The 26914-nt window shown below is 41.1% G+C and overlaps 1 protein-coding gene across 3 annotated transcripts; it reads right to left on the minus strand.

Moving 5' to 3' along the window:
* Nucleotides 1-68: 68 nt before the first annotated feature.
* Nucleotides 69-26893, minus strand: slf1 (SMC5/6 complex localization factor 1). 3 transcript variants are annotated; one of them, XM_077562605.1, is made up of 18 exons: nucleotides 26757-26893; nucleotides 26137-26253; nucleotides 25984-26062; nucleotides 25033-25258; nucleotides 24797-24950; nucleotides 24428-24547; nucleotides 24266-24328; nucleotides 23643-23789; nucleotides 22286-22455; nucleotides 21844-21975; nucleotides 21311-21467; nucleotides 21052-21208; nucleotides 20766-20911; nucleotides 19705-19802; nucleotides 16729-16802; nucleotides 11922-12014; nucleotides 10459-10641; nucleotides 69-867 (listed from the first exon to the last, which is right to left on the minus strand). In XM_077562605.1, the coding sequence occupies exons 1-18, from the start codon at nucleotides 26838-26840 to the stop codon at nucleotides 389-391; spliced, it is 2679 nt and encodes an 892-aa protein (XP_077418731.1). In that variant the 5' UTR covers nucleotides 26841-26893; the 3' UTR covers nucleotides 69-388. The 3 variants fall into 3 exon arrangements, with proteins under 3 accessions (XP_077418731.1, XP_077418732.1, XP_077418733.1); XM_077562606.1 differs by lacking the exon at nucleotides 26757-26893 and adding an exon at nucleotides 26565-26699; XM_077562607.1 differs by lacking the exon at nucleotides 26757-26893 and adding an exon at nucleotides 26373-26671.
* Between the last annotated feature and the right edge of the window lie 21 nt (nucleotides 26894-26914).

Genomic DNA, 26914 nt, shown 5'->3' on the forward strand with positions numbered 1-26914 from the left:
AAGAGAAAAAAAAAACAAGCATGAAACTGGACGAAAACAGACTAAATTTACACTCACAGATTCAGATGTGCTATAATCATTTTTTTTTATTTGAAGATTCAAAACAGAACTCGGTTGAACATGCAAAACTGAAAGTGGCTTGAGGTGTAACACTGAATGAATTTTTATTTTTTTTAAATGGCGCAAAAATATTTTTGAAAAAAACAAACACAATTTATATGTAAGTGTCAGCTTTGAAAAAGTACACATCAAAATAGTACAAAAGGTGCAAAAAACGGAGTTGCTGTATCACAATAAAAATAAGTTTCAAGTCTCAAAAAGAACAAAATGTGTGCAAAAATACACTTACAGGCATCTTTTGTGAATGCCCGCCCTGAAATGAGCTTTTTCACTCGAGTGGGTTTTCTCCAGCCAGAAGGATTCCTCCTTCTGATTGCAGACACTCCAGCAACCGCAAAAGGAGCGCCGTATTCTCTCCTTTGCACGCCTTCACCGTCTCGCACACTCGCCCCCGGTGTTTCCCTGCGGCCATCTCCAGCAGAATCTCCGCGTCGGCCGCAAGGCTTACGGCTCGCTGGTCCGTCCAGCCCAACGTCACTCTTTGGAAGGCGTGCGCCTCCAGGGCGCGTGCCAGCGTGCGCCCCACGTCGTCGGGATGCGTGCTGTCGGGCAGCCTCCGTTCTTCCTGGTAGCACACGATGAGGTGTGCTAGCATACAGGACCCCGCCTCCAGGGCGCCGTGGTTCAAGACCCGCGCGGAGTTGCCCGCTTGCGCGCAGCGGAGAAGCTCCGCCCTCTGACTGGCGTCGGCGACGAGGTCCAACGCGGTGCGGCCGTTTTCGTTGGTCTGCTGGAGGAGATCGGAACCTGGAGGACAATCGTCAGAATGGATTAGGGCAGGGGTCGGCAACCTTTACCGTCAAAAGAGACATTTTCGGCCAAATGAAGCAAAAAATCTGTGTGAAGCCACAAAACATTTGAAGATTATGTGGAAGGAAACAGTGCGTTAGTGTTTTTTCTACCTTTAATCTTCAATTTTTTAATTTTTTGTGTGTAATTTTTCAGATTTTGTTTTTCAAACATTTTTAGATTTTTTTGCCTTAGAATCAAATTTCTTACATTTATTTTATTTATTTAAAAATTTTATGGACATATGGTAATTTTCTGCCTCCTTTTTGGAAATTTTCTGGCAATTTATTTTTTATTTTTAAATCAATTATCCAACATTTTTTGGGGGCAATTTTGTGTTCATTTTATGGTAACATTCTTCTTTTTTTTGGGACATTTTACAGTTGCTTTTCAAACATTTTCTTTTCTGCCTTTTTAAAAACAAACTTTATGACTGCAACTTCATGGACATTTTATTTTCTGATTTTCCTCTTCCTTTTTGGACTTTCTTAGGCAATTTAAAAAACTTTTTTGAAAATTTTGTGGACATTTTATGGTAACTTCCGGAATTTCTTTCTTTTTTTGTTGACATTTTATAGTTACTTTTTAAACATTTTCTTTTCTTTTTAAAAATAAACTTTTTGACTGTTGGGCAATTTCATGGACATTTTATTTTCAATTTTTCCTCTTCCTTTTTGGACATTTTTTTTAGGTAATTTAAAAACTTTTTGGGCAATTTTGTGGACATTTTATGGTAACTTTCAGAATTTCTTTTTCTTTTTTTTGTGCGTTGAAATTGTACAGTTACTTCTTAAACATTTTCTTTTCTTTTTAAAAATAAACTTTTTGACTTTTGGACAATTTCATGGACATTTTATGGTAATTTTTTGCTTTTCTTCTTTGGGCATTTTTAAAAACTTTTTCATCTGCGTTTTATCTTTTTCTGACAGTTAAAAAATTTGAAATGTGAGAAAATAATATTTTTTTTAATCTCCATTAATTCATTTGAAAAATATTTTATCTAAAAATAAAGATGAATATGTATTTAAAAAAAAAAAACGAGATCCACAAGACGGTGACTAAAGAGTCACAAGTGGATCCAGAGCCGCAGGTTGCAGACCCCTGGATTAGGGCTTCCCTTTTGGAAAATAATCTAATTAGTTATTTCCGAACTTCCCCCATGAGTATTCTTTTCTTTTGGCATCATGTTTTTTTTTTTTTTTTTTTTTGAAAATAGGTCATCCAACTGATTATCTCTCAGCTTTATTGCAACGCTGACTTCCGAGCGCATTTTTGATGGCGTCAGAGCGAGCCAGTAGCGAGCCTGGGAGTCAAGTGCCGGCCCTTTTGTTTGCGTTTGGATAGAAGCATTTTTTATTTTTTTTTGCGGCCACCTGCTCTCGAGGCCACTTGACTGCTCAGCCTCGCCACTTGAGAGCGAGTGCGCGGCTTCATGCGTGACACACAAAACAGGTGAAGAGCCGTCAAAAGCCATTTTGGGAGTTGTTGCCGATAGACGCGGCACAATTGTGGTGCAAAAAACGTACAAGGCTACAATAGTCACTTGTTTGGAAAATGACACTTTAGAAAATGGACAGGAACTAATGGCGTGTGCAGGAGCTGTGGGATGCCAAGGTCAGTCCTTGTCTAGCTTTTAGTGATACAAAAAATTAAATAAAATGCAATCTGCATAACTTGTGGAATTCATCTACATACAACTTTTACATAAGCGGGCACATTTTCAAAAGTATTGGTCCAACAACGGGGGCAGCAGTCAAACATTTGTCCACTTGTTTTCAGCAGGTTACGTCCACTTGGGACCAGATCTGGGCTCGCTGCCGGCAAAACAGTTCAAAAGTACAGTTTTTCTGAAATTCTGACTCGGGTATGGACACACGACGACTGAATTTTTTTGTATATCATGTTCAAAAAAAAATTGTAGTTTTGTCTCATTGGTCCAAAGGACATTCTCCCAGAAGCTTTGTGGCTCGTCAATATGCATTTTCACAAATTCCAGTCTCGCTTTTTTTTTTATGATTTGCTTTCAACAGTGACGTCCTCCTCGGTTCGTCCGTTTTGGTTCAAACGACAACAAATGGTGCAATGATGCAATCTTGATCTGCAAGTAGGGTAGTGGTGGTTTGATTTTGTGGACTCATTCACTGCCATTGACGGTTATAAACGTCAAAAAATCATTTAAATGTTTCTATTAGTTTAACATTTTTTTCTACTTTTGTTAACAAGAGTATGAAAACCTAGATTTTTTTTTTAGAACAAATGCAAAATTTGTGGTTAATCGTGAGTTAACAAACAAAAAAAATTAATTGCCCGACGCCCCTAATTTTTTTAATAATCATCTCGTCAGGCGCTAACAATTTTTTATTGTAATTAATTGTATGACTTCACTAGTTAACTCACGATTAATCACAAATTTTATATCTGCTCTAAATGTACAATAAAGATTTTTTCCCTAGCTTTTCATACTCTTGTTAACAAAAGTGAAAAAAAAAGTTAAACTAATAGAGTTAGTTGAAATGAATTTTTGACGTTTATAGCCGTCAATGGCAGTGAATGAGTTAATCATGTCTTGAAACACTTCAGCAACATGGAGTGCACCATTTTAACGCAACTTGTTGAAGGTCTTAAGAACCACAACATTGTGGGAAGATGAGCTACATGCACAAAGGGCGTCATTAAAAAATAAAAATAAAATAAAACCGTTTTTACTTAAATTACTGGCACAGGAACTTGGAATTTAGCTGGTTTAAAATGAAAAAAATGGAATAATCAATAGTGAATTGATTTTCCTTTTCAAGCCTGATATTGATTCATAAAACCATGAATCGGATGAAGTGCTGCGTTCAGGTTGGCAATGGGTGTCACATGTGCTGCGCTGGAGATAAATACGGCACCTGGGGGATTACACCGGAGCACAGGGTAATTACACCATCCTGTGTGTGTGCGTGTGTTCCTCTGCAGCCATGGCAGAGGTATTGACATGCCGAGAGAACTCGTCTGCCTGATCCTTCCAAACAGCCAGACGCAATCTACTCATACACGCGCCGAGTGCAAAGCCCTTTGGCCTTTAGAGGGCAGGCGAAGACAAGGAATATAAAAGCGGGAGTGGAGGAGGGGTTCAAATTGGCGTAAAAAAAAAAAAAAGGCGCAGAGGATATGCGGTGCTGCCTCTTTTGAGCGTTTGGTCCGAGGAGACGCCGCATCCCCTCTTCTCCTCTCACTGCCTGCAAACAGAGGCGGGATGGGTGAGTGGACCTCAGCCAGGGGCGTGACGTCATCGTCGCTATAAAGCAGCAACAACAAGGCCGCCCGGCCGGACCGAGTCGACTGCAAGAGTGGCTCCTTGAGATGAATCATGTCATATGCAAAATGTGGCAATAAGCTTGTCCATTTTTATTAATGGCGGGTGAATAGCATAGAATCTTGTATTTCTGATCTAAATAAATTAACCAAAATATATTTCATATATATTTATATTTTTGCACTTTCCATTTCATTGGGATTGTCTTTAGGCAGTGCGTGTGCAATCAACCTGATCTCCAAAATTGTTTAAACACACATTAATTGAAACATAGAAATGTAGTTTTAAATAAAAAAAATCTAACAAAATTAAAATATGATATTCAAACAAAAATTTCAAAACAAACAAAGACATTGGATAACTACATTAAGTGGCGATTAAATATTTTGTGTCTCTCAACGGCCGTACACCTCCAGCGAGAATTATTGTCTGATGTTTAGCATTTTTGCTATTAAGAGTGATGTGCTGAAGTGACGACAACTATGTGGTGCCATTTTAATACTTTAACTTAAATAACACATGAGGGGATCATTAGCTAAATAAGGTGATTTTTATTTCTTTCCCTAAACGTATAAAATCACATTCATTTAAAATGTGCTTCTTACTTTAGCTTAGCTAGTTAGCATAGAATATAAAGCATGCTACAGTACGCGGAAGAAACAAGTTAAGACCGGCAGTCAAATTAAAGACGTGAGCTATCAAAACAAAACAAAAAAACATCTCACTTCAGGGTCTCTTTACTTGCCAAAGTTAGCGCTAACCTCAGCTGACTGACACCTTACGGGTTCGCACATTTTTTTTTTCAAAGTGCTAGCTAAATTAACATCGATTTAGCTTCGTCACCCGAATTGTGCGCATCTCGGCAGTGCGGTGCATTATGGGTAGGCCGGTTGGTAGCCTGCTACCAACTTGTCATTGAAAACGCGCTGATTTTGGACCATTTCAACCGTTGGAAAGTTGGATGTTTTTTTTATTGAATCTATTTTAAACATGAATAGCGTGTCATTACTGACTACCCTCTGCCGGGACGCGATTATTTAAGTGCTTATTCGCACGCAATCGAGACGGGTAGGAGCTTTCTTCACTGTCACTCCATTAGTTTGGCTACGCGCACGCTAGGCTAAGTCCGTCTGTTCGCTCGCTTTCAGGATATTGACAAAATAAATGTATTAAATGTAGTGTCGTTTTATCACTTAAGGCCGAAAGTCGTTTAAACAATGCTAGCTAGCTTTGAGGTGTGCAGTTACGCAAACACGTTCAGCACTCCATTCGGCGCCATTCAAATGGCGGCTTTGTTTGGTAGTTGTTTTGTTTTTTTTAACTCGATTTTCACACACTTTCACGCACTCCGCTTATTGAAAAAAACAAGACATTTCAAGTTCCCAGCAACACATTGCTGCTTCCAACTTGACTTTTTAATTAACATTTCTGTTTCCCGCTAGTTGAGCCACATAAATGGCTCATCGACACACTGTACACTGTTCATTGTACAAGAGTCTTCAACATCACCAAGGTTGCAGGAAGCGAGCGCGCCATTGACAAAAAAAAAAAAAAAAAAAGCCTCTCCGCTGGCTTTTTAAGACGCCTTTGACATTGTGAAGGCAAAGTCAAACTTGTGAATGATCTTTCGGCGGATTCTTCCTCTTTGTACGCCGCCGTCAACAAGCTCGCTGCTCCCAACTCGTGCGTTGTGATCATTTAGAGGTGAGCTAGAGGTGGCCTTTGGAACTACAACAATCAAAAAAAGCAAAGGCAAACCGCAGGATGTACTCGGCTCATCGCTGACAAGTCTTCATTCGTACGCCAGACGCTCTTGCGGGGTACGAAAAACTAATGTACACAAAGGAATATTAATTTTATTTGCAGATCAGGATAGAAAATCGAATATTTTTTTTATGTATCTTGACCTAATTATATGATAATATGACGCGCGACAAATAATATTGTTTTGATCATCTTGTGTTTTCCTGTTTTTCTTTTTCCTAACAAGCCACCTTTCAGTAATTTCAGTATTGTTGGTTGGCCTTGGTAGCAATCGACTCGACGCTGGTTCTGTTTAGGATCTATTATCTTAAGATTTTTACCCTGGTATGATTTGTTTTATATGGGTATTTTTTTTTAGAGCTCAATTTTAATTTTACTGATTCGACATGTCATCATCATTGCTCTTTTTTTTTTTTCGGGTACATTTTTAAGCTCACATTACACACGTGAAATGAGAAATGAGAATTTTTTATTCTTGTCACTTAAAAAAAAAAAAAAAAAAAAAAAAAAGCGACCTCACACACCGACTTTTGAAATGAAAAACTGGCTTATTTTATTAAGATGAATAAAAATATCATTCTTGTCCTATACCCATCTTTTTGTTGCCGCTTCCTGCTTTTCACGTACTGTAATTAACACGTACGGCTGGTGAAACCTTGACCAACCGCATAAACACGCGCGCATAAAAAACACTAGTTTACAAAAGAAGGGGTCTCACTGTCCTCAAGTAGTGCGACGGTTAACGACAAAGGCAGACTTTTGGCAGCGTTCCCGAAGCACCGAACACGGAAAGAACGTTTCCAAGGTAGGGGGAACCTTTGGTTAGCGATTGTAAAGCAGCGTGCCTCGAAAACATGAAGACTCGACTCAAGCGCAGTCTCGCCTCCCTAATAGCAGCCGAGCTCAGTTCAACGCCCACTGGGAAATAACGGCGGCGTGCGATGAACTCTCTTTAACATGTTGACAGTGAGGAGACCCGTGTGTGTGTGTGTGTGTGCATGTGCGCGTTTGTCCAATGCGCTTTGCGTGCGGCGCCGTTTGTTACAGGGGGTGACCGTCTTCTGCAGCTGGGAAGGACTCTCGGAGACTTACAAAAAGTCCTCCGGAAAAAGTTGCAAGATTGGGATGGGAAGAGGTTGGAAATTCCTGTCACGTCAGTGTCATTGATAAAGAACAAAGTTGCCCCCGTAGGAGACATGTTGGTGCCAATGAACTATGTTCAAGTGAAAGAAGGAGCTTTGTCATTCAGTCAAGACATAGCCCTGTCTAATCTTTCAATCCCACCCCCCCTCCCCCCTCCATCTTAATTACTTCACAGACATGACATGCCCCTCTGATTGTGTGCGTGTCTGAACTGCACAACCTTGTGTCAATTTCCACTCCAGACAGGAAAACCCGCAACGTGTAAACAGGGCTGCCAACTAACGAGGCGCCACACAAAAGACTCATTTCCATGCATGCATGGCACAATTAACTGCAAAAGCATTCTATCAGTACATTTTGGATATTGCGTTTTTTTTTTTTTAACTTTTTGACTGCCAAAAACCTTAAATAACGTTTAGTAAAATCCTATGGAGGAGTGCCAAAGACGTTAAAAGACGTTTGTTTCAAAACAGAGGTGAAACTAACCATTTTCTATTGTTGATTACTGAAAAACGGAATAAGGTAGAAACAAACTTTTTTTTCTGATGAAAGATGAGAGTCCAATCTTTCATTTGGTAGTATGTGTGTTTCCATAGTCCAAACACATAATTTTCTATGGACCTTGAAAGATCAGTCAGAAATGCTTAAATCGGCTGGCACCCACGGCATCCCTTTTCTGAAAACGAAGATGACTACATATAAGCAGCTAAAAAACTGTATGTGCGGATGCCTTCATGCCACACACGCACAAACATAGACATACACGGGGTCATGTGAGGTGGCCTTGGGCAATGGGAAAACGAAGGGGGGTGGGGCGGGAGTTAGCCTTGCCCTCAGCCGTGGCATCCTTTCCCTGCCAGCTCCACCAGCCTGGAGGGACCCACCCCACCCCACCACACACACACACACACACACAGGCCAAGGCCTCCGAGCAGACCGGCTTACAAAGGGGTGAGATCACTCCTAAAAAAAAAAAAAAAAAAAAAAAAGGCTTTGTTGGCGTGCCAGTGTCAGTGTTGCCCTCTCTGGCCCAACTCAAAGCTTGCCAGTTTGGCTCAGCCTGTCTGCTCGAAACAAGGACGGCAGAGTGAATGATGCGCCGGTGGAAAAAAAACAACAACAACAACATATAGTTTCAGGAGGCTTCGGCAGGCACTAGGAAAAAGAAAGGGAACATAAAAAAAAAAAAAGGCATCTGGCCCACTAGTCTAGTTTCTACCCAACCAAAACAATGGTTACGGACCGGTAAACAGGTCGGGTGTGCCCCCTCGAGCCAAAACTTAAAGAAAGTAGATCAGTCAAAGATGGCCATGCCAACAAGATGTAGTTTAGCAAAAAAAAAAAAAAAAAAGCCCACTAGAGACGTTAGAGCCCGGAGTCAAGAGGGCCGCCTGCTCAAAAGCCGCTCGACCAGGAAGGCCATCAAGTGTGAGGGAAAGAGTCGACAGTCGGGAGACGAGTTGAATGGAGAAGCCTGCAGCTGCTTTCCAATTGAAGCTATTCTCATCATCGCTTGCGTTTCCATCTCTTTTTTTGTTTTAAAGCCACGTCCCTGTGAGGAGACCTGACCTACAGCGGGCCAGACGTCTGCTACGCGCACGCACGCACACACATGCGCTTCATCCGCAGCTCTAATTTTACACATAGCAGGAGCCGCTTCTTCCGTTGACCTCTTTTAATTCCCTCAACCTCCCTGGTTTCGCAAGGAAACAAAGTGAGAGAGAGAGCGCTTTGTTTCCTCTCCGGGACCAAACAATCCCAGTCTAATTTATTTTTTTTTGGAGGACAGAATATGTACTTCTGTTGATGGGGAAAGTCACATTAAATTAAGTAGAATCCGCCAAACAATGAAGATGCAGAGGTGATTGTAATCTTTAATGAAATTACGGTAAAACCTATCAATAGTGTCAACCTCTGGTTTGCTTTTCCATTTTGGGGTTAACGAACCATTTTGCACTTCCAGTGTAAAAGCCACTCGCATATATAAAGATGAGGAAGTCTTTTTGTTTTTCAGTTGATTATTTTATATTTTTGCCAAGTACAAATGACGTAATCAGTTCCAGCCAGGGCTACCATTGCTACGACTTTGAATTGAATTACTGCAATGCTGGTTAGGTTGGATAATGTTGGTTAAGACTTGAATGCCAGATTTGAAGATTAGCTGCGATTTGGAAGGATAATCAATTTCGATTTTGGGTGTAACACTGCTTTCACCATGCTCACGCATAGTAAATGTTTGTCTTAGAGAAAAGTACATTTAAAAAAACACTATGGTGCCTTAACCTGTTTTCCTGCCGTGTTTTTATTTCTACATAATAAACCAACAATAGATTAAAAGATGCACATTTGAAAGAAAATGTGTAGATGATTCGAAAGTCACTGAGCTGGTGCCGGCTAACTTGCGCAAAGCCAAGCCAAGCCAGTTCGGCTTTACACGGGCAGTGAGCCACTAACGATCAAATTGGCTTTGCCCATAACTTTAGACGCAGCATTTAATCTGCCAATAAGCTGAGCTGTGTTTGTTGGCCGCGTAACTTAAAAGCCTGTTTTAGTTACAGCAGCGCCGACATGCAGCCAACCGCCGCAGTAAATCATTAAGTAAATGGCCAATTCCGAAGGATTGGCACTCTTGGTATAGCCAAGTGTTTTATTTCAACATTACAGTATATGATTCCATCAGTGAGATGGGGGATGCCATTTAATTAAATAAATGACCGCAGAGTGGATGGATAAACATGAGGACATACAGTAAAAGTGGACAGATGTAACATGTAACATGCAGTATAGTCATTTTAAATCACGCCGCTCGTTGTTCAGACTCATAGGACGCCATTAATATAGTCGTTCCTGTTCAGACCACATCGACTTTGGGCTATTTAAAGCGCTACCCGCTGTAAAAAATGTTTGCATTCAAATACACCTCTTTCTTTTCTTTGGTCCCTCTTCGGGTCTCCTGGCGGCCCCACGACTCTGGCTGGATTTTGAAGTGTTCGGTTTAGGTGAACGGTATGGGAATTCTTATTTTTTGCACGCACGCACGCACGCACACCCTAAAAAATAAATAAATAAACAAAAAAAATAAAAAAAGGGAGAACAATGATGATGACATGTCAAATGATCAATACTGAGCTCTCCCCGAAAAAAAAACAAAAGAAAAAAAACAAAAACAAATACACCTCCACACATACACATACAAAAAAAAAGAAAAAAAAAAAGAAAGAGAGAGCAATGATGATGACATGTCAAATCGGTAAAATTACCGAATGAACAATACTGAGCTCTACAGGAAAAAAACAAAAAACAAAAAAAAAAGCAAATACACCTCCTTTGTGAAGACGACCCACCTCCAACCTCCAGAAGCATTTTGGCGATGTCCGTGTATCCGTTGAGCAGGGCGTCACGCAGGGGGCTGACCCCATCCGCCACACAATTCAGGATCGGGGTGGGTTGGTGACGTAGCAAAGCCTCCACACACGCGGTGCTGCCACTGTTGCATGCTTCGTGCAGGGGCGTCCAGCCTACATGGTCTAGATGGCAAAAAAATTTAAAAATGAAATCATGCTTCCACATTGAGATAAAACAAACATCTAAAAATCAGTCAGATATCAAACTACATTTACAAGGGGTCCCCCAGTTTATGCCCGAGTTACATTCCAATGGTGACGCAACCCAAATAGTCTCTCACCAACCTACGCTAACAGTACTAAAGTCATTATTTAAAGTAATTATTTGGATGAAAAACACTTCTACGCCACAAATACGAAACAAACAAATGCAATACAGTATGCACAGGCATGTAAATGTGCCACCTGACCTGATAACATATTTGTGTCATTGTGCAAATACATTTATTGTGCTACTCGTAACCTTGAAGTGTTGGTTGTTGGTAAATCTCTTTATGAGCTGTATAGCTTGTTTTGACATGCATGCCATATTTTTCAGTCTATGAAGGACAAAACAGGTCTCATCTTTAAGCACTCTCCATTTTAGCTTGGGATTATTCAGCTTCTGACTATGTCTTTGTTTTCTACACTTGGTTTGGATTCATTCGCCATAGCAGCAAAAAAGTCATGTAAATTACATGCCATTAACACAAATTGAACAGGAGCAAATTGGTATTTGAGTATGAGTACTTTGAGAGATTAGGCAAGCAGCTAAGTTAGCGCCAGACGCTAACAACCAGGTTAGCAGCTATGTCAACAAAAGGAGGCTAACCTGAACAGAAGATGGTGGCTTTATAGCCAAATTCTGTGCTAACATAAAACATATATTTTCAATGACTGATCTGTTTATCATTGCACAAAAAAAAAAAAAGGCTATATGAGTGATGTCCAAAATGTGTTTGTGCGTTACATATAGGTGAAAAAAAGTTGTAAATTAATAAATGATCTCTGATTCTGAAATTAACCCTAAAACAAAACCTCTCATGTTTGTGGGCCCCCTTTTGGCAGATAAACGTGTGCTTCTAAATGGAATCTTACCTTTTCATAAGCCCCCTTACTGAGAGCCAGGTTCAGTTTTGCTATTCAAGTAGGATTACAAAATAGCTGAAACCTTTCAAAACAGGGCAACATTTCCATGAATGGGGATGAAAAGTAATTATGTTTGACCTAAAGCAGACAAAAGAAAGCCGCACCATAAGACACCGGGAATATATAAACTCACTGCTAAAGACACACCCTTTCCATTTCAGCGAAAGGTTAACCTCAACGATGACGCGTTCCTACATTTAATTCCTCCTTTTTTTTTTTTTGCCTCCCCTACTGTGTTAATACGTCAGAGATGAATGCGAGAAAGAAAGTCTTACCTTTAACATTGACGTCGATGCCGGGGCATGCTAGAATGTAAAGCACAGTTTCCACTTGGTTCCTCTTGCATGCTCTGTGGAGGAGGGTCTCGCCTTCAATCAGGACACACACGCGCACACACACACACAACAGACAAACACATCCGGAGAGAAAATCCTAAATTATGATGCGTCCATTAATCTCACCCGTATGGCAAATGAAGTACTACAGAAATGTTCCCGACCATCAAAAAAAAAGTCTGACCTATTAAAGTGAAAGCTGCGCTTCAAAGAAAAAAAAAAAAAAAAAAAAAGAGACAGAGAGATGATAGAATTTAAGATAGAGTTGGTCAAACTCCCTTTGCGTTTTTTTTTTTTAAACCAAATTTCGAGGAACAAAGTAAATAACGGACTCGATGGCGAGAGCGGATGAATGGAAGTGGCGCTCGAGTAGTCCTGTGTGCCGGTCCACATATTGCAATTTGAAAGCAAGTTCTGGTAGACAGCCCCCGCACAAAGCCTCCAAAGAGATTCCTCACTGATCCGGGTTCAAACGCCCCCACTGGGCATCGGCACTGTTGCCATGTGACGCTTAATCATCTAACACGCAACTGATGGATTTGTATTGACATTTTTTAAATATTATTTTTCTCATTCGCACCCCGATTCCTCACTTCCTCTAAGGCGACATTAAATCGGGCATACATTAAATGGGCATCCTTTGCGTGTATGGTTGAACTTCAAAGGGAAGTTAAAGGGCAAGCATGAGCGGTTCTGTGCTTGGCAGTTCAATACAGCACAGCAAAGACTCGAGTAAATGCTTTACTAGCTCTCCGCAGGATGCCACGTCCGTAATGGGGCTTCACTCCAGTGCGCACGGGCAGAAAGACAAGGAGGTTTTGGACGGGTGGGAGTTGGGGGGGGGCAGGAAGTGAGGAACAGGTGGAACGTACATGTATACATACAGGAATGTTGGAAAAGCTGGATTTCCTCCAGGTGGTGTCTGAATAAAATATATATTTTTACGAATTTTGGGGGTTTGAAAGCATTCACTCAAGCATGCATTCTGTATATGCTAACATTTTTTTTTTTCCATTTTGTAGGTAATCACTTTCAAAATTTAATTACGTCTAACCAGATGAACAATTTGAAGGTAAAAAAAAAAAGCAAGTGTCTCATCATTTCTATCCAGAAAAGTCTTCACACTGTTTGACACTATTTCAAGAACGCTGTTTTCATTATAGCTTCACTAAAGGTGTGATTAAGCGAAAAATAATTGAGTTTTTGTTTCTCTGCACTTTTTAAAGTTTCCCGAATTGAAAAAAAAAAATCAAGGTGAGCACCAGGCAAATGTACTGCTTGTCCTCCTGATTTGATCCCAAATACGCAGAGCTTCTATTTGCTCATTATGCTGAGCGGCACAAAACAGCACTTTGTTCCAACAGTCAAGGATAAACGTGACATACTCTAGCATGTGCATGTGCTCCGTTTTAGTTTACACGGGAATAATGAGCAAAACCTCCCAGTTTGCAGGTCTCTAAAATACTGTTCTCATGACAATACACCCCCCACCCACCCTTTTCTAAAACATTTCCATCTATGAAAAAAATTCATAAAATGTTTACAATATACTACATCCATCCATTTTCTGAACTGCTTATCTATGGCAAATTTGTCATTTATACATGCTCAAACCATTCTGTCGATATTCCATATTTTATGAGAGCGAGAGAGAAAAAAGCCGCTTATTCAAAAATTAAGCATACTTTAAAACTACTTTAGCGTGCACTCGGTACAAAGAATTTATTGCACCATGGGGACCTTGTTGCTTACACCCAAAAATATGTAGTGAGTGTTGAAGGAGGCATCCAATTTATTGCTGCAAAAGTCTGGAGAAGAACGTTCAAAGTTGGACAAGCTCTATCTCGTGGGGGCATTTGATTTGTTGGGACTTTTTTTAAAAACTTTTTTTTTTCCCATTATATGAACAAATCCAAATGGTTTGTCACATATCAGGACCAACGATGATGTAAATGATCAGACATTTCCAAACCCACACCCACCCAACAGACGGTTTTGGGGAGCTTGGCTCCAACCTGCAAGGCTCTAATGAGTAAGCAGTACTGTGAGTTCTATGCAGAGTTGTGTGCCATTACTGAGCTCTAAAACGCTGTGATTAAACACCCATTCCACTACACCCCATGTGTACACATTCCCGCAAATGCCAGGGCCAATCCGCGCTCTGTTAAATCACTTTAATGGCTCCAATTTGGACACAACGCTTCTATTATTGGGGTAATTGCATACTCAGCATTTACAAGCACGGAAAGGATAAATCCGCCTGTCCTTTCTATAAATTCCCTGTTTCGCACTTTAATAGAAATGTTCAAAGTGTGTGTTGCTCTTTACATCCCACAGCCAGAAATGCTGCACTCCTGTTAAGTGTCGCTCGGTCTGCCAAACCTTGAACCACATGTTTTTTTTTTAAAGAATGTGTTAGAAACTCACCATTGGCCAGGTACTGTTTTTAAATAAAACATATTTTTTAAGATTTCTGACAATGACTACATATCAATTTCCATGTGATGGATGTACCAATGCAGACACATTCTAGTGGCCAATGAGTTCAGGTTTAGACTGTGACCATTTTGGGTGCCCTGGCGCCGTAACTTCTCAATGGTACACCTAAAAAGAGGTTGCACCGGTACGGCCAGCTTTTGGAGGGGGTGGAGGAGGAAGTCCTCGTGTGTGTGTGAAATGCATGTTGCAGTCAGATAGTGCAAAGGTCAAAACTTCCATCGAGGAGCAAGGACAGAGAGGAGTGAGGCGGGTTTGGGGGAAATGAGTGTCAAAAAGGAACCATCGGTGAATTATCATCACCAAATTTGCCCACGTTTCAACATGCATGTTTGTAACTAGTTTAACGTATAACCGCCCTAAAGCCCAAAGTCAAATTGTGGGATGTTGGGATGACATGAGTCAAACTGGACATACATTTTGCAGTGAGAAACGTCACTCTGAGACCCACCGTCAGCGGTGGACTGGGGCTGTGCTGACCATTATATGTCGGGAGACCGTGGAAATGTCTTCACTGTCGGCTTCGATGAACATCAACCTTCGTTTGGATACCACTGAATATGATACCGAGTGCTCACGCTCGTCAAACAATCTGGAATACCTGTGTCAAGTGTGCCTCAGCACAGCATGAATTGCCTAGTGTGAGTGCGCCCTGAATGTAGATTGAATGGTATTCGCAAATCTTAAAAACCTGTGGCACGTTTTACAGCCGAGCCAACACTAACATGATGATTCAATGTTAAAGGAAGTTCAGTAAGGAGGAACTGAATGTTTCCCACTGAAAAGATTAATACTGCTAGATATGCACTTGGCTTTTGCAAACTCAGCTGATGGCTTATAACTGAATATTATGAAATAAAAGCTCAGCAGTATTAGTATGTGGTGTGAATTTCAACCTAGATGTTTTGTTTTGCGGTACAACATGAAGCTTAACAAAAACTATTCAGCGCTCAGTGACACATTTTGCAGCTGAACTCTCTGCTGAGCATCCACAAGCCAATACGGAACTCAAACAGAGAAGTTCCTGGCAAAAAAAAAAAAAAAAAAAAGAAATCCCACTACCCTTGCCTGCTACTTTGACAAAGACACAGGGTTCCATGGAGGCAACGTAGAAGATGCGTATAAGCCAAGCAAGTTTATACATGTGGGTGAAAGCAGCTGTGAAAGAAAGGAGGCAAAAGGGGGGGGGGGGAGGAAGCAAATGGGGATGAGAGGGCGAGAGGGGAGAATGCTGTGCCGATGGTTCATCAAAAATTAATGCCAACCGCATTGGTATAGACATCACGTAGCGGAAAAACAACACACGCCAAAAGCTTCAGTGCTCCCTAGACCCCCCCCCCACTGCTCTCCTTCACCTCCTCCTCTCCAGCATGGGGCCTTTCTGATCAGGTGAGGCAGGGGAGATATGAGCTCTGACACCTCCGAGAGTTCACACCGAGTGCCACGGCTTTTAATTGCAGGAAGTTCCACCGGTGCAGCCGCTGTATATCTGCAGTGCTCCCCCTAATTGCTGCATTTAATGTCCCAATAAAGGTGATGTGAGGGGAAACAGTAAACGCTAATATGCAGTATTGTTTGGTGCGTGAAACACATTCCCGTCCGTGCCATTTATTTGTTCATCTGTTGCGACGCAGTCTTAAAAGTCCAAACGTCTCTAAAGTCGTCAGATTTCAAAGCGAACAAGATGTCTGTGATAAATATGCCTCAAAAGAGGAATATCGAATTATTGTAAGAAGAGCACAGGTAACATTGATATATTGCATTATAGCTATTTCACATAATGGCATTATAAACTCAACAATAGCTGAGCAAACTTTTTTCTTGACTTCTGAATCCTAAACTAGTTCACGTTGCCATCAATTTGTCGCGTACATGTAAAGCAACATTTATAGTATATGGTTCCACAGTTGCTCTCTGAGGGAACCCATAACTACAATGTGAGTTTGATATCCCTTATAAGGATTATTATTAAAATAAGAGTGTGTTTTGTTGTTTTGTGATGCCACCGCAGGAGCGACCTAACTGCACAGCGCAGCCGTCTTTGCAATCGACTGGACGCAAGTAATGTACATCTCCGTGCATTATGTGCTTCTCATTAAATGTAAAGTGATGACACCACCATCACGGCTCTCTCTTTATTGATGACCCAGTTCGGTGCAGTGCAGCAGTCCATTAAAAACCCGCTTCTTGCAAATGTGCAGCTACGTTGGCAACTGTAGTGTGTGTGTGTGCGCGCGTGCAAGTGTTCTACCTGCTGCATTAACTTTGTTGAAGCCTTTTGGGCAGCATTTTCCCCCCGATTCATTCTCCACTGGGCTCAGAGTCCTGGACGGGACACAAAGGACACAGTCAAAGGGCTTTTATGGAAATATGCATTAATACACCAAGCACTAATTCCATGAGAAATTACCCATGATTCACATTAACAAGTCTAAAGTTTCAATGACTGTCTATTTTACTATGGCAGGGTGGAGACATTGGGGAACATCCATCCATCAATCCCCATTAGCAAATGAATTCCTCATGGCACTCTATTATATCAAATCTTCCACACCCCTCCTGTTGGAGACACGCACACGCAGGTTTTTCTTTTCCAAAGCACTTTTCCTCCTACTTAACGCCTCAAATGCAGACACAGAGAATTCTAGGCGAACGAGCACATTAAGAGGAATAACTAGCGAAAGAAAGTGAAGCCTCTTCAAAGTAGTGGCGTGCTAATAGCTGCGGGCTGTCACTAGTCCTGCGAGCAGGTACGTGGGATCTGCCTGCGTGGAGTCTGACAGGTGTGTGCGTGTGTATTGCGCCGAAGCGAAATGCTATCAGTATTACAGGGAGGCGGCTTGTTCGCTGGTAATTGGCTTGTTTCAGAAAGGCAGGAAGGAGCTCCCAGCAGTGAGGAGGAAGCGCGCGTCCTGTCACGTTGCTTGTTATTAGCGGGGACAAGGCTGAGGAGACGCTAGCGGCTACGCTCAGTGCGTGTGGGGTGGGTATGCAGTTGTGTTTGAGGAAGAGTCCAAGGGTGAGGGAGCGTCACCCGTGCGCACACGCCACACCCTGTCCATGAAGATTGCTTGATGAGGAGGGCTGCTGACGCGATGTGGCTTGCTAGTGTGCTTTTTTTTTTTTAAATGCTTTATAAAGCAGGCCCGACTCGGGTGGTAGAGAAGGTCGTCTCCGAACCCGAATGTTTTGGATTTGAACTTGACTCCCAGTGAGCATGTGAAAGCGCCCTTGAGCAAGATAGCAAGCCCCAAGTTGCTTCTGAAGCTGTCATCAGTAGGTGAATGCCAAGAAATGAGTAGAAAAGTGCTTTACAATTGAAAATCCATTTACCAATAGATTGTTGCAAATTACTGTCCAATGATTAAAGCAATCTAGAAAAAAAATTGAGTGCACAAACTTGAACTTTGTTCTCTTCAAGGCTCTGGTTCAGTTTGGAACAAACTTTTGAACTTTTACTTTTTCGCCTTTGTCTAGTCTTTGACTCATTGTGTTTTTTATTTTTTAAAAAGGTTGTCAGTGATGATGCTAAAGTCAATGTAACATCCCCTTGACATGCTAATGTAAAATAAGTATCAATTTGATACTGTATTTAGGTCATTATTTTGTACCAAACAGAAAACACAGTTGTTGTTTTTTTGGGTGGGGGGGGGGGGATTGTAGTCCAGAGTAGTAGACATTTGTAGTTTTTTTCCCCTTCTTTTTTGTTTTTACCCCATAATCACCCAGCGCATAGTGAAGCTAGTACCCTAATAGAGGTGCCAAAACGGGGTATGGTAATGGATTACCAGCAGGTTTTTTTGGGGTTACCTTTCACAACTTTTGAAAATGAAATAGAAAAATGTACAATGAACTTACACAAGTTAGTGCTCAACAGCCAGCTTGCATTTCAACATTTAGATGCATTTGATGCTGGTCAAATTTTTCAGTTCAATCAAGACAAGTTCAGCAAGGTCAAACGCTTGCGCTCATTTTAAGCATCTAACATTTTATTCAGAGTTTCATCTTGAGTTCTAAAGATAGTTTGAGAAGAAAACCAAACTGATACAATTTATCATCACACGCCGCAGTCACATTTGGCCTATTTATATTTTGACGTTTGCTAAATGCCTTGTGTGACAATCGCTCTAACAATAAACACCAAATTTATTTTACATAAAGGGTTCTTAAAATATACTCAGTCATAGCAGCGCCTCTTTGTAAATGTCTTTAACCAACACAGAGCAAGATTGAGTCGTGTGTCAGATTTCCAGACAAAAGATGTGTTAATTGATTATGAGAGTCAGTCAACGTTCCTTAAATAAATATACAGTATATAACCAACCTTCAGCCATGAAATGGAGGAACAAGATTTCCTTTGGGTTTCTGTTCTCAATTCATCACACACTTTGTCATTTTAATTTCATTCTTTCTTTCAGGGTCAAATGATTGCGCGTGGCCCTCGGCACTTCTTTATCTCCTCCACGCACATTGCCTTTGCTTGTTCGCGTCGCCTCGCATGTGCGAACGAATGAAACGCAAGCTTTGGATTGGCAGCAGAGAGGCGGAGGCAAGCGGTGATGTAAAGGAAGGGGAAGGGAGAGAGAGGGAGGAGGTAGAATGTGGCCAATGCATGAACTAGTAGCCTTTACATGAACCTGCTCCCTGATGACTCTTGGCCTTCTCCAGGCCAACTACCCGCTGGTGGAACAGCAGATGTCTAGTATAAAGAGAAAGTGTGTGTGTAATTACATTCAAGAAGAAAGAAAGATTCAGTATGCGAAGGGTGGGATTATGAGAGGTGGAGACGGGGCTGAAAGCAGAGTCGGCGGTCGTACGAGAAGACCCTAAGAGAGTTTGCCTGCGTGTGTGTGCATAACCTCTCTCTGTACCCCGCCTGTCAACCACCAAGCACAGATAAGATCAGACCTGGGCATGACCCATCACATGCCAACTCCTCACGCCGTCTGACCTCCATTTGCATCACTATGCCCCCTCCATGCATCTCTGCTCCACACACCCTCTCCCTCAAGCACACCTCTCTCACTCCAGGTGTTCTTTTGTTCCGTCACGCTCACGTTTCTCCCTGCTCTATATTCATTTTCCCCGTATTCGCCGTAAGCCTTTGAAAGGCAAACCATCTACAGGGACAAACTTGAAAGTGGATGCAAATAAGACTCGTGGTTGGTTGGTTAGATTTGTTAGAGGAATTAACATGTTATTCTGATTTGCCGACAGGCTAGCTTACCTGCAGTTGGTGTCCGGGCTCATACAGCTGTTGGTGGTGTGCTGTGTCCAGCTGTGATTCTGTGCTAAACGACCCAGTGCAGGCAGGTAGGACAGCACCTGTCAAATGTCAGACAGACATCAAATTAGGGGGTCCTCATCTCTGCTTAGTGTGCTTTCTTTAATACCGATTTGCAGCTTGCTGGTTAATGTAAGCATTTGTAGTCGTGCGCAAGAGTTTAAGATGGACACCAACCATCTTTTTCTTTAGCCAAAACTGTTTTGACTGCCGGTAGTTTTTGGGGAGGGGGGGGCAATCATACAAGTGCGCATCTACATTTTTTTGTTTTTCTTTTTAACTGCTGCTACAAGAAAATCAAATCACAAATGAAAAAAAAATGGTGCAATTACTTACAAGCTCTTGGCTGTTACAAAAGTGCTGTAACGTAAAAATAATATTAAAAAATAAAAATGTCGAGATCAGGTAACATGGCAGTATAGTTTTTTGCAAGTCTGCATCGAAGAGTTTCTGGGTCCAAATTTCAGCTCAGGCACTCAATTATAAAGCTTGCATGTTCTCTCAATGTTTGCACAGATTTTTTCTACGCATGTTAGGTTAATTGAAGAGTCTAAATCAGAGGTGGGCAATCTCGGTGCTCGGGGGCCGGAGTCCTGCAGGTTTTGGAGGTTTCTCACTTCCAACACAAGCTGATTCCAATCAACAGGATCATTATCAGGCTTATGCAGAGCTTGCTGATGAGCTGATCATATATCAGCTGTGTTGGAGAAGGGCAACATGCAAAACCTGCAGGACTCCGGCCCTCGATGCCCACCTCTGGACTCTAAATTGTCCAGAGGGTTAACATGAGTGTAAATGGTTGCTTGTCTATATGTGCCTTGTGATTTAACTGAATACCATTCAATGGTGTACCCCGCCTCTCGCCCAAAGTCAAATGGGATAGGCTCCATCATACATGTGGCCCTAATTTGGACAAGTCCTATCGAAAAGGATTTATGGACCAGCCAAGTAGACAAAGATGGAGAAAAATGCAAACAAAACAAAACATCTGAACAAGCACATACCACTTTCTTGAGAGACAGAGGTCCGCCATCCAATGTAATTCCAATTTTGCAGCACATATTCCTGAATATTGCATCCACCAATGGCAGCTTAAGCCTGGTTGTGGAAATTCTGGCAACCATCTCATCTAGGGCTACTATAGACAGAGCTATAGGACAAACACCATATAAAAACACTATTTTCATGTGAGCATACTACACTGTATGTAAATACTGTACGTACATTAAAAAAACATAGTACTATATATGTATTAACAGCTTTGATACTGTGTCTAAATTCCTTCCTTACATTGGCTTGTGAAGGCAAAGTACTCTGCAAGGTCTTTCAGTCCCTTTTCCACAACCTTTTGGTTCAGTTTGAAGTGCTTTGTACACCAAAACTCCACCAACACTGACAAGAGGTCCAGCAGGATGGCTAGCAGATGCTCATGTTTGTCAATGTGTTCCTTTGAAGAAGGTGAACCACAGTTTAGGTTGGCAATCTCAAAAGAGCAGTACATGGCCATGTCAGATCGCCACCAATTTGATCCACATTCTAAAACATTTACCCCAGAGGCAGCCTGCACCATGAGCTGTATGAGCTTTTTCACGGCACACGACAACAGAGTCGAGCGCTCCCACACGGTCCAGAAGGTTCCATACAGCAAAGAACCCGATGTTGAAATCTGACCGACTCCTCCTGGTGCTAGAAGCTGCCTAAAATCCCTAAGGGGAGTGTGAATTAACCTTAATTGTTATTTGTTCGAGACATAACAGTGTCTATATAGACTATTGCTTTAATAGTCATATATTAAAATGATACAATTTTACAATACTTGCTCTTTACTGCAAGCAGTGTACTATGCTGTTAATGTTAAAAGTCCGCTTACATAATGCTGCCTTAAAAGCAGCACCCCTTTTTAAGGTACATACATTGATAACTTATGACACCACGAGGCAAAATTACTTCATCAAACTCCTATTTCTGTCAATGGAAATAAAATGATTGTACTGATTAAAAGACTTTCAATGCACATAAGACAACACTCTGTGAGAGATTCTTCATATAGTCCAGGTTTTGTAGTGTATGCCGAATCTGTACCCTGCGTTAACGGAGGAGAGTTCCCCTTGGAAGAGCTTGAGGAAAAATTCCAGGACATCACTGTAGAAGCGTAAGACAGTTGGCAGTGCTGGCTTACGGTGCTGGTGACAAGTGTCACTTGACAGGCAGTAACTATAGGGACAGACACAAATGGGAAACAACAAATCTCGCATACTTTCGAGTACATTTGTACGACATCCATTTTGAACATCAGTACCGGAACCATCAAATTCAGGGTTCATGTCACGGTAGTGTGACATGTTTGAGAAATGTGACTGTATTGCGTAGTAAATACTTACTTTCCTGGAGAAGCATTATACATCGCCACAAAAACAACATGCCTGCAGTACTTTGGATTTTGGTTGTGATTTGGCACGTTCGATTTGAAGACTTAGAGAAAAGATGAGGAGTTGGAATATTGGTCGTGAAATGGGAAATTTACCTTATGGCAGTTTCTAGAAAAGGCCACTGGCCCATTTTGCAGTGAGGGCACTGCAACACCTGACTGTAATACTCCTTCACGGTGGCGGGAGCCAACCAGGGCGGGTTGGCCATTAACAATCTGTGCATCACTTGTTGGAAGCTCCGCAGGAAGACAGTTGTTGCATTACCCTGAGACAGAAGTTTAAAAAAATTAAAAAAATCAGGTGGCAAAGTCATTTTGATGAGTGACAATTTTGACAGTGGTCCAAATTGATTATTTGTAGTTTATTTATTAGAGCACACATTTGAATACTGTGATAGCGCAATATTTTGCTCACGGTTACCGTATCATATGTAATTTTATTAGATTGTGTTCAGTGGGAAAATGTTTTTATTTACCCAAACAGTTCTAAATAGTACATTTTAGAGCTGTAATTTTAATACTGTGATACCACAGTATTTCTGCCCATGGTTATATTGTAATATGTGTTTTTTATTGTTTCAGGTTCAAACAATTAGACAGACTTTACACTGCAGTTCCATGTGGACAATTCCAATTGAACGCCTATATCTCCATTTACATATACATGACATATGACGCATATCTGGCCGCCTCTTGGAAGTTAATGCTGAGAGACGGCCAGTGACTATTTCATCTCCTTTATGCTGAGCAGAGAAAGAAGTTACGCTCACAGGAGGAAGATGGGAGATAGCAATTGAGCTAACTACATAATACTTACACAGATTTTTGCTGTCGATTAATGTGCCATGTCCTCAAAATCAACACAAAACAAACAAACAAAAAAAAACATGGTGTCAGCGGGTACTGGTTAGCACCAAGGACAACATGAGTATTTGATGGGTCAGTTCATATAATAGCTCAGTGATGGGACCCTGTGACTTAATGAGAAGAATTACTCTAAAACAGAAGGACGTATTGTATTTTAATGTATTTATTCGTCTTAACTTATATTCTATATGTTGTTCAAAAAGAAAGTAGATTGTGTTCAGTGGCAAAAGTACCATTTTTACCAAAATATTTAAAAAAATGACATTTCAGAACTGCAATTAATGTGATAACAATATTTTGTGCTTACTGTTATCATACTGTCAGAATCTAATATCGGCCGATGCTTAGATGCGATAGAGCTGTATATTTGATCTGCGTGTTATGCTGCACCTACATTGGCAAATATACTGCCATGACGAATATCTGAATTGTGCCACGAGAGTGGAGGGGGGAAAAAACAACAACACTTGAACCATGCAGTATAAAGCCAGCCTGAGCGTTCTGGAACAGGTTGTGCAGTGTTTTCTACCCTGAGGTAGAATGCAGCAGCTGGGAATGTACACAGGTCTAGCAATCCTGGTCCTACCTGCTGTGCGTACTCAATCAGATACATCAGGTACGGTGCTGGTGGAAGAATCCCTGGGAACATATCACTTTGGATTGCGTCTAACGCTTCGACAAAGAGGCCACACTCTATCATGGCACCAATGTTGCTGGAGTCTGTTTCAGTTGCCTAAGAATAAAAGTACAGTGACAAAATGAAAGTCATGTGTGAAGGGGATATGAAAAAATGGTTCAAACAGCAATGGAAAGAGGGCAAGATGAAGTGTAATGGATTGGAATTTAGATGTGATCGGCCATTTTAAGATCCTGGGGTTCATCCCTAACTGACAGTTCTTGCCAAATAATATATGGACTGAGGGTAGAGAATAGAAATATACAAGAGCTAATAACAGCAATCTGATAGCGATCTGCTTGTGATAGGACAGTCATGTTAATAGGTATGCCAATCAAAACTCCTAGATCAGCTGAAAGGAGCGGTTAAAAAGGTGACCTGAGGGCAAAGCAGCCTTCCTCTCCATGTCACTTTCCATTGAAATGTATGACATGAAGGAAATTGAATGACCTGATCTTTCTAATGAAATGCATGGTTATTTAAAGGTTGTACAGCATCGTAGATGTCAAAAGAAAGCAGGTGCAAATGTCTACCTGTGACAGAAGACGATGGTGGTTGTCGTCCACAAATTCAAGGAAGAGCAGTCTCGGGTGGTCCTAAACAATAGATTTTAATATCAAGCATATCCTGTCCATGTTCTGTACTTGGTGAAAGGCCATTTGCAATAAAACCATGCTTTTCTCTAGCATGCGCACCTCCTGTTCAATGGCGTATTCCCTGAGGTCTGCCTCCAGTTTAGAAAAGTCAACCTCCACAACACTGGTCTCCTTTGCTTCATTATTAGTTGTTATGTTGGACTTCATGTCAAAATTCCTCTGCCAAAGGAAAAAAAATATATCACTCAAATAATCATTCTTCAACAGATTGTTTTCATACACACGTGGGTAAATCACACAAATTCATTAAAAATGTGTAATAATGACTGAGTGAATGACTAAATAAAATCCATAAGGCAAATTATTATTATTTTCTATAAAGTATAAGCCATTTGGCTAATGGATGGATGGATATAATTGTGATAGTAGTATCATAGATGCAGCTTACATTGAGCTTATTTTACTTACCCCATAGAGGTACTGGACAATGTGGTTTACAGGGAAGCAAGGAGCATTGTGGGAGCTTGTGTCTTGTGTGATGGGCTTGGCTAGGACGTGAGTGATAGAGGCGTGAGAGGGAGGTGGATGACTGTATATTGTAGCACTACCAGCTTGCAGGACCCTGAGAAAAGTGCATTCAAAATGGAACTTTATATTCATTGATTCAATGTTTTTAAATAGTATTTGCATGTCATCCAACCAACCGTTTGAACATGACTGAACGGGAAGAATCGTGGACCATGAGAAGAACCCTCCAGCCATGGAAGGCCCCTGTTATTGCTCCACTGGTCACTTTCTCTCTCCAGTGTCGAACAGGCGAGACGGCAGACGTGGTATCTGTGGGAATGGCCACCTCATAGGGCTCCTCTGGGAGCCAGGAACCATTCCTAACACTGTCCAGAACGTAGTCTGGAGTGACAACCCACTTTCCTGGTAAGAGACAAGCAGAAAGGCCAATGAATACATATGGCACAAAGTAGAGTAATAGTACAGTTTTGTCAATTCTCGAATTTTTGAAGCCTGTATTATTGTTAGGGCGGGGCAATCAATTGAAATTTAATTGTGAATTATTTTGATTTTGACTTCTCTTTTTGAAGCCTGTATTACTGTTAGGGTTGGGCAATTAAATTAATTAATTAATTCTAATTTAATTTAATTTAATTGACTTCTCTTGTTTTAAAAACATGAACAGCGCTAATGCTAAAGTCAATGTGAAATCTCATTGACATGCTAATTGGGAAACAAGTATCAATTTCCGGGAGTGACATTCCTTCAAATGACAAATATGCAATGCAAGATGTGACGTTGGTTCTTGATACAAAGAAAAGTGGCATTCCACGTCCAGGTTATTTTTTGAAATCCTTGGTTCCATTGCAACTTTCTTCTTCTACTCTTCTATCTCTTTATAATTGTGTACTCTGTGTCTGCACCTAAGAGGTCAACGCGTGAACAGCAGAAGCAGCAGGTATACAGTACTTTGCTCCTACCGGTACTTCAATTTGTTGATTCTAATTCAATTAATATTTAAAGTTGAGTTTTCTCACAAAAACATTCAATTTTGTACAATTTTTTTCCCCACATGCCATGCTGTGTAATGCAATCCATGAATACTTAGTACAACAATTTAACCAATATTCACTATCATGATGACCAACCTGCAGCACAAGAAGCCAAACTTTTCTCACTGGCCAAAACTTGGGGGCTTATCAAATGGGTACAAACGCTGTGGTAAACCTGGGAGGAAATGTAGCATTAATAACCAGCTTGTTTTGTAAAGACGTGTACAGTATGTGTTTATCGCAACTTACGGAACTCCCAATATATTTTCCCCCAAGTTGATGGATTCCCCGGAGCAAAGCTATCTTCTCCTCACGATTTTTGATCCCAGAGATCTGGAAAACTGGAGCGCAGCTCTCCATCACAAACTGTGAAAAGAATGCAGCCTCACTTACACCTGTTATCATCGGCAATGTCAAAGAGCAACCATTGTCCACGATAAGTAACAACAGTGTTGCTGTACAAGTTTTGTTAAACTTAACTAAACCTGACGGTTGCAGAGGTTGTATATTTTAATAACACCGCCTCTGGACAAGTTGATTCGGTGTCGATGAAATACTCATAAAAGCAATTGTAATTCGCAGTCATTCATTCGTAACTGTTAACTGCCATTCCCGCCGACTTGTTAGTTTGTTCATACGCGCCCACACCAACTCTGACGTTAAAACAGTCATCTTACGTGTGTCCTCCTGTCTCTAGGCAATTAAATTCAATGTTTACCAACAGGAAAAAAATTATGGCGTGCTACAACTGAAAAACAGGAGAACCGCGTTTGAGTAATCACACTTGAGTTTGCCTCCTCGCTTGTGTCCGGATGGATCCACGACGCATGGATTCGCAGGGCGCTTTCCCTAAAAAGAATATGACTTACCGTTTTTTCCACTGAGCATTGTAGGTGTATTTTTTTCGTGAAGCTATACAATATTTCCACTTTAAAATCATTAATACTATTCATCAATTTCTAATCGCAATGTCTGCATGTTGTCCTCTCTTTGAAGTCGTTTTCCCCCTTTGATTTTCAAAATGAGC

Source organism: Vanacampus margaritifer, chromosome 3 (assembly GCF_051991255.1).
Source record: "Vanacampus margaritifer isolate UIUO_Vmar chromosome 3, RoL_Vmar_1.0, whole genome shotgun sequence".
In the NCBI taxonomy this organism is placed as follows: Eukaryota; Metazoa; Chordata; class Actinopteri; order Syngnathiformes; family Syngnathidae; genus Vanacampus; species Vanacampus margaritifer.

What these genes read in the sequence shown, in the direction of transcription:
- slf1 (XM_077562605.1), bottom strand. Translation starts at nt 26,840, where the DNA reads ATGAATAGTATTAATGATTTTAAAGTGGAAATATTGTATAGCTTCACG. An exon ending in GAAAATATATTGGGAGTTCC is followed by an intron (nt 26,063 to 26,136) that starts GTAAGTTGCGAT and finishes ATTTCCTCCCAG; the next exon opens with GTTTACCACAGCGTTTGTAC. An exon ending in TGATTGAGTACGCACAGCAG is followed by an intron (nt 22,456 to 23,642) that starts GTAGGACCAGGA and finishes CTTCTGTCTCAG; the next exon opens with GGTAATGCAACAACTGTCTT.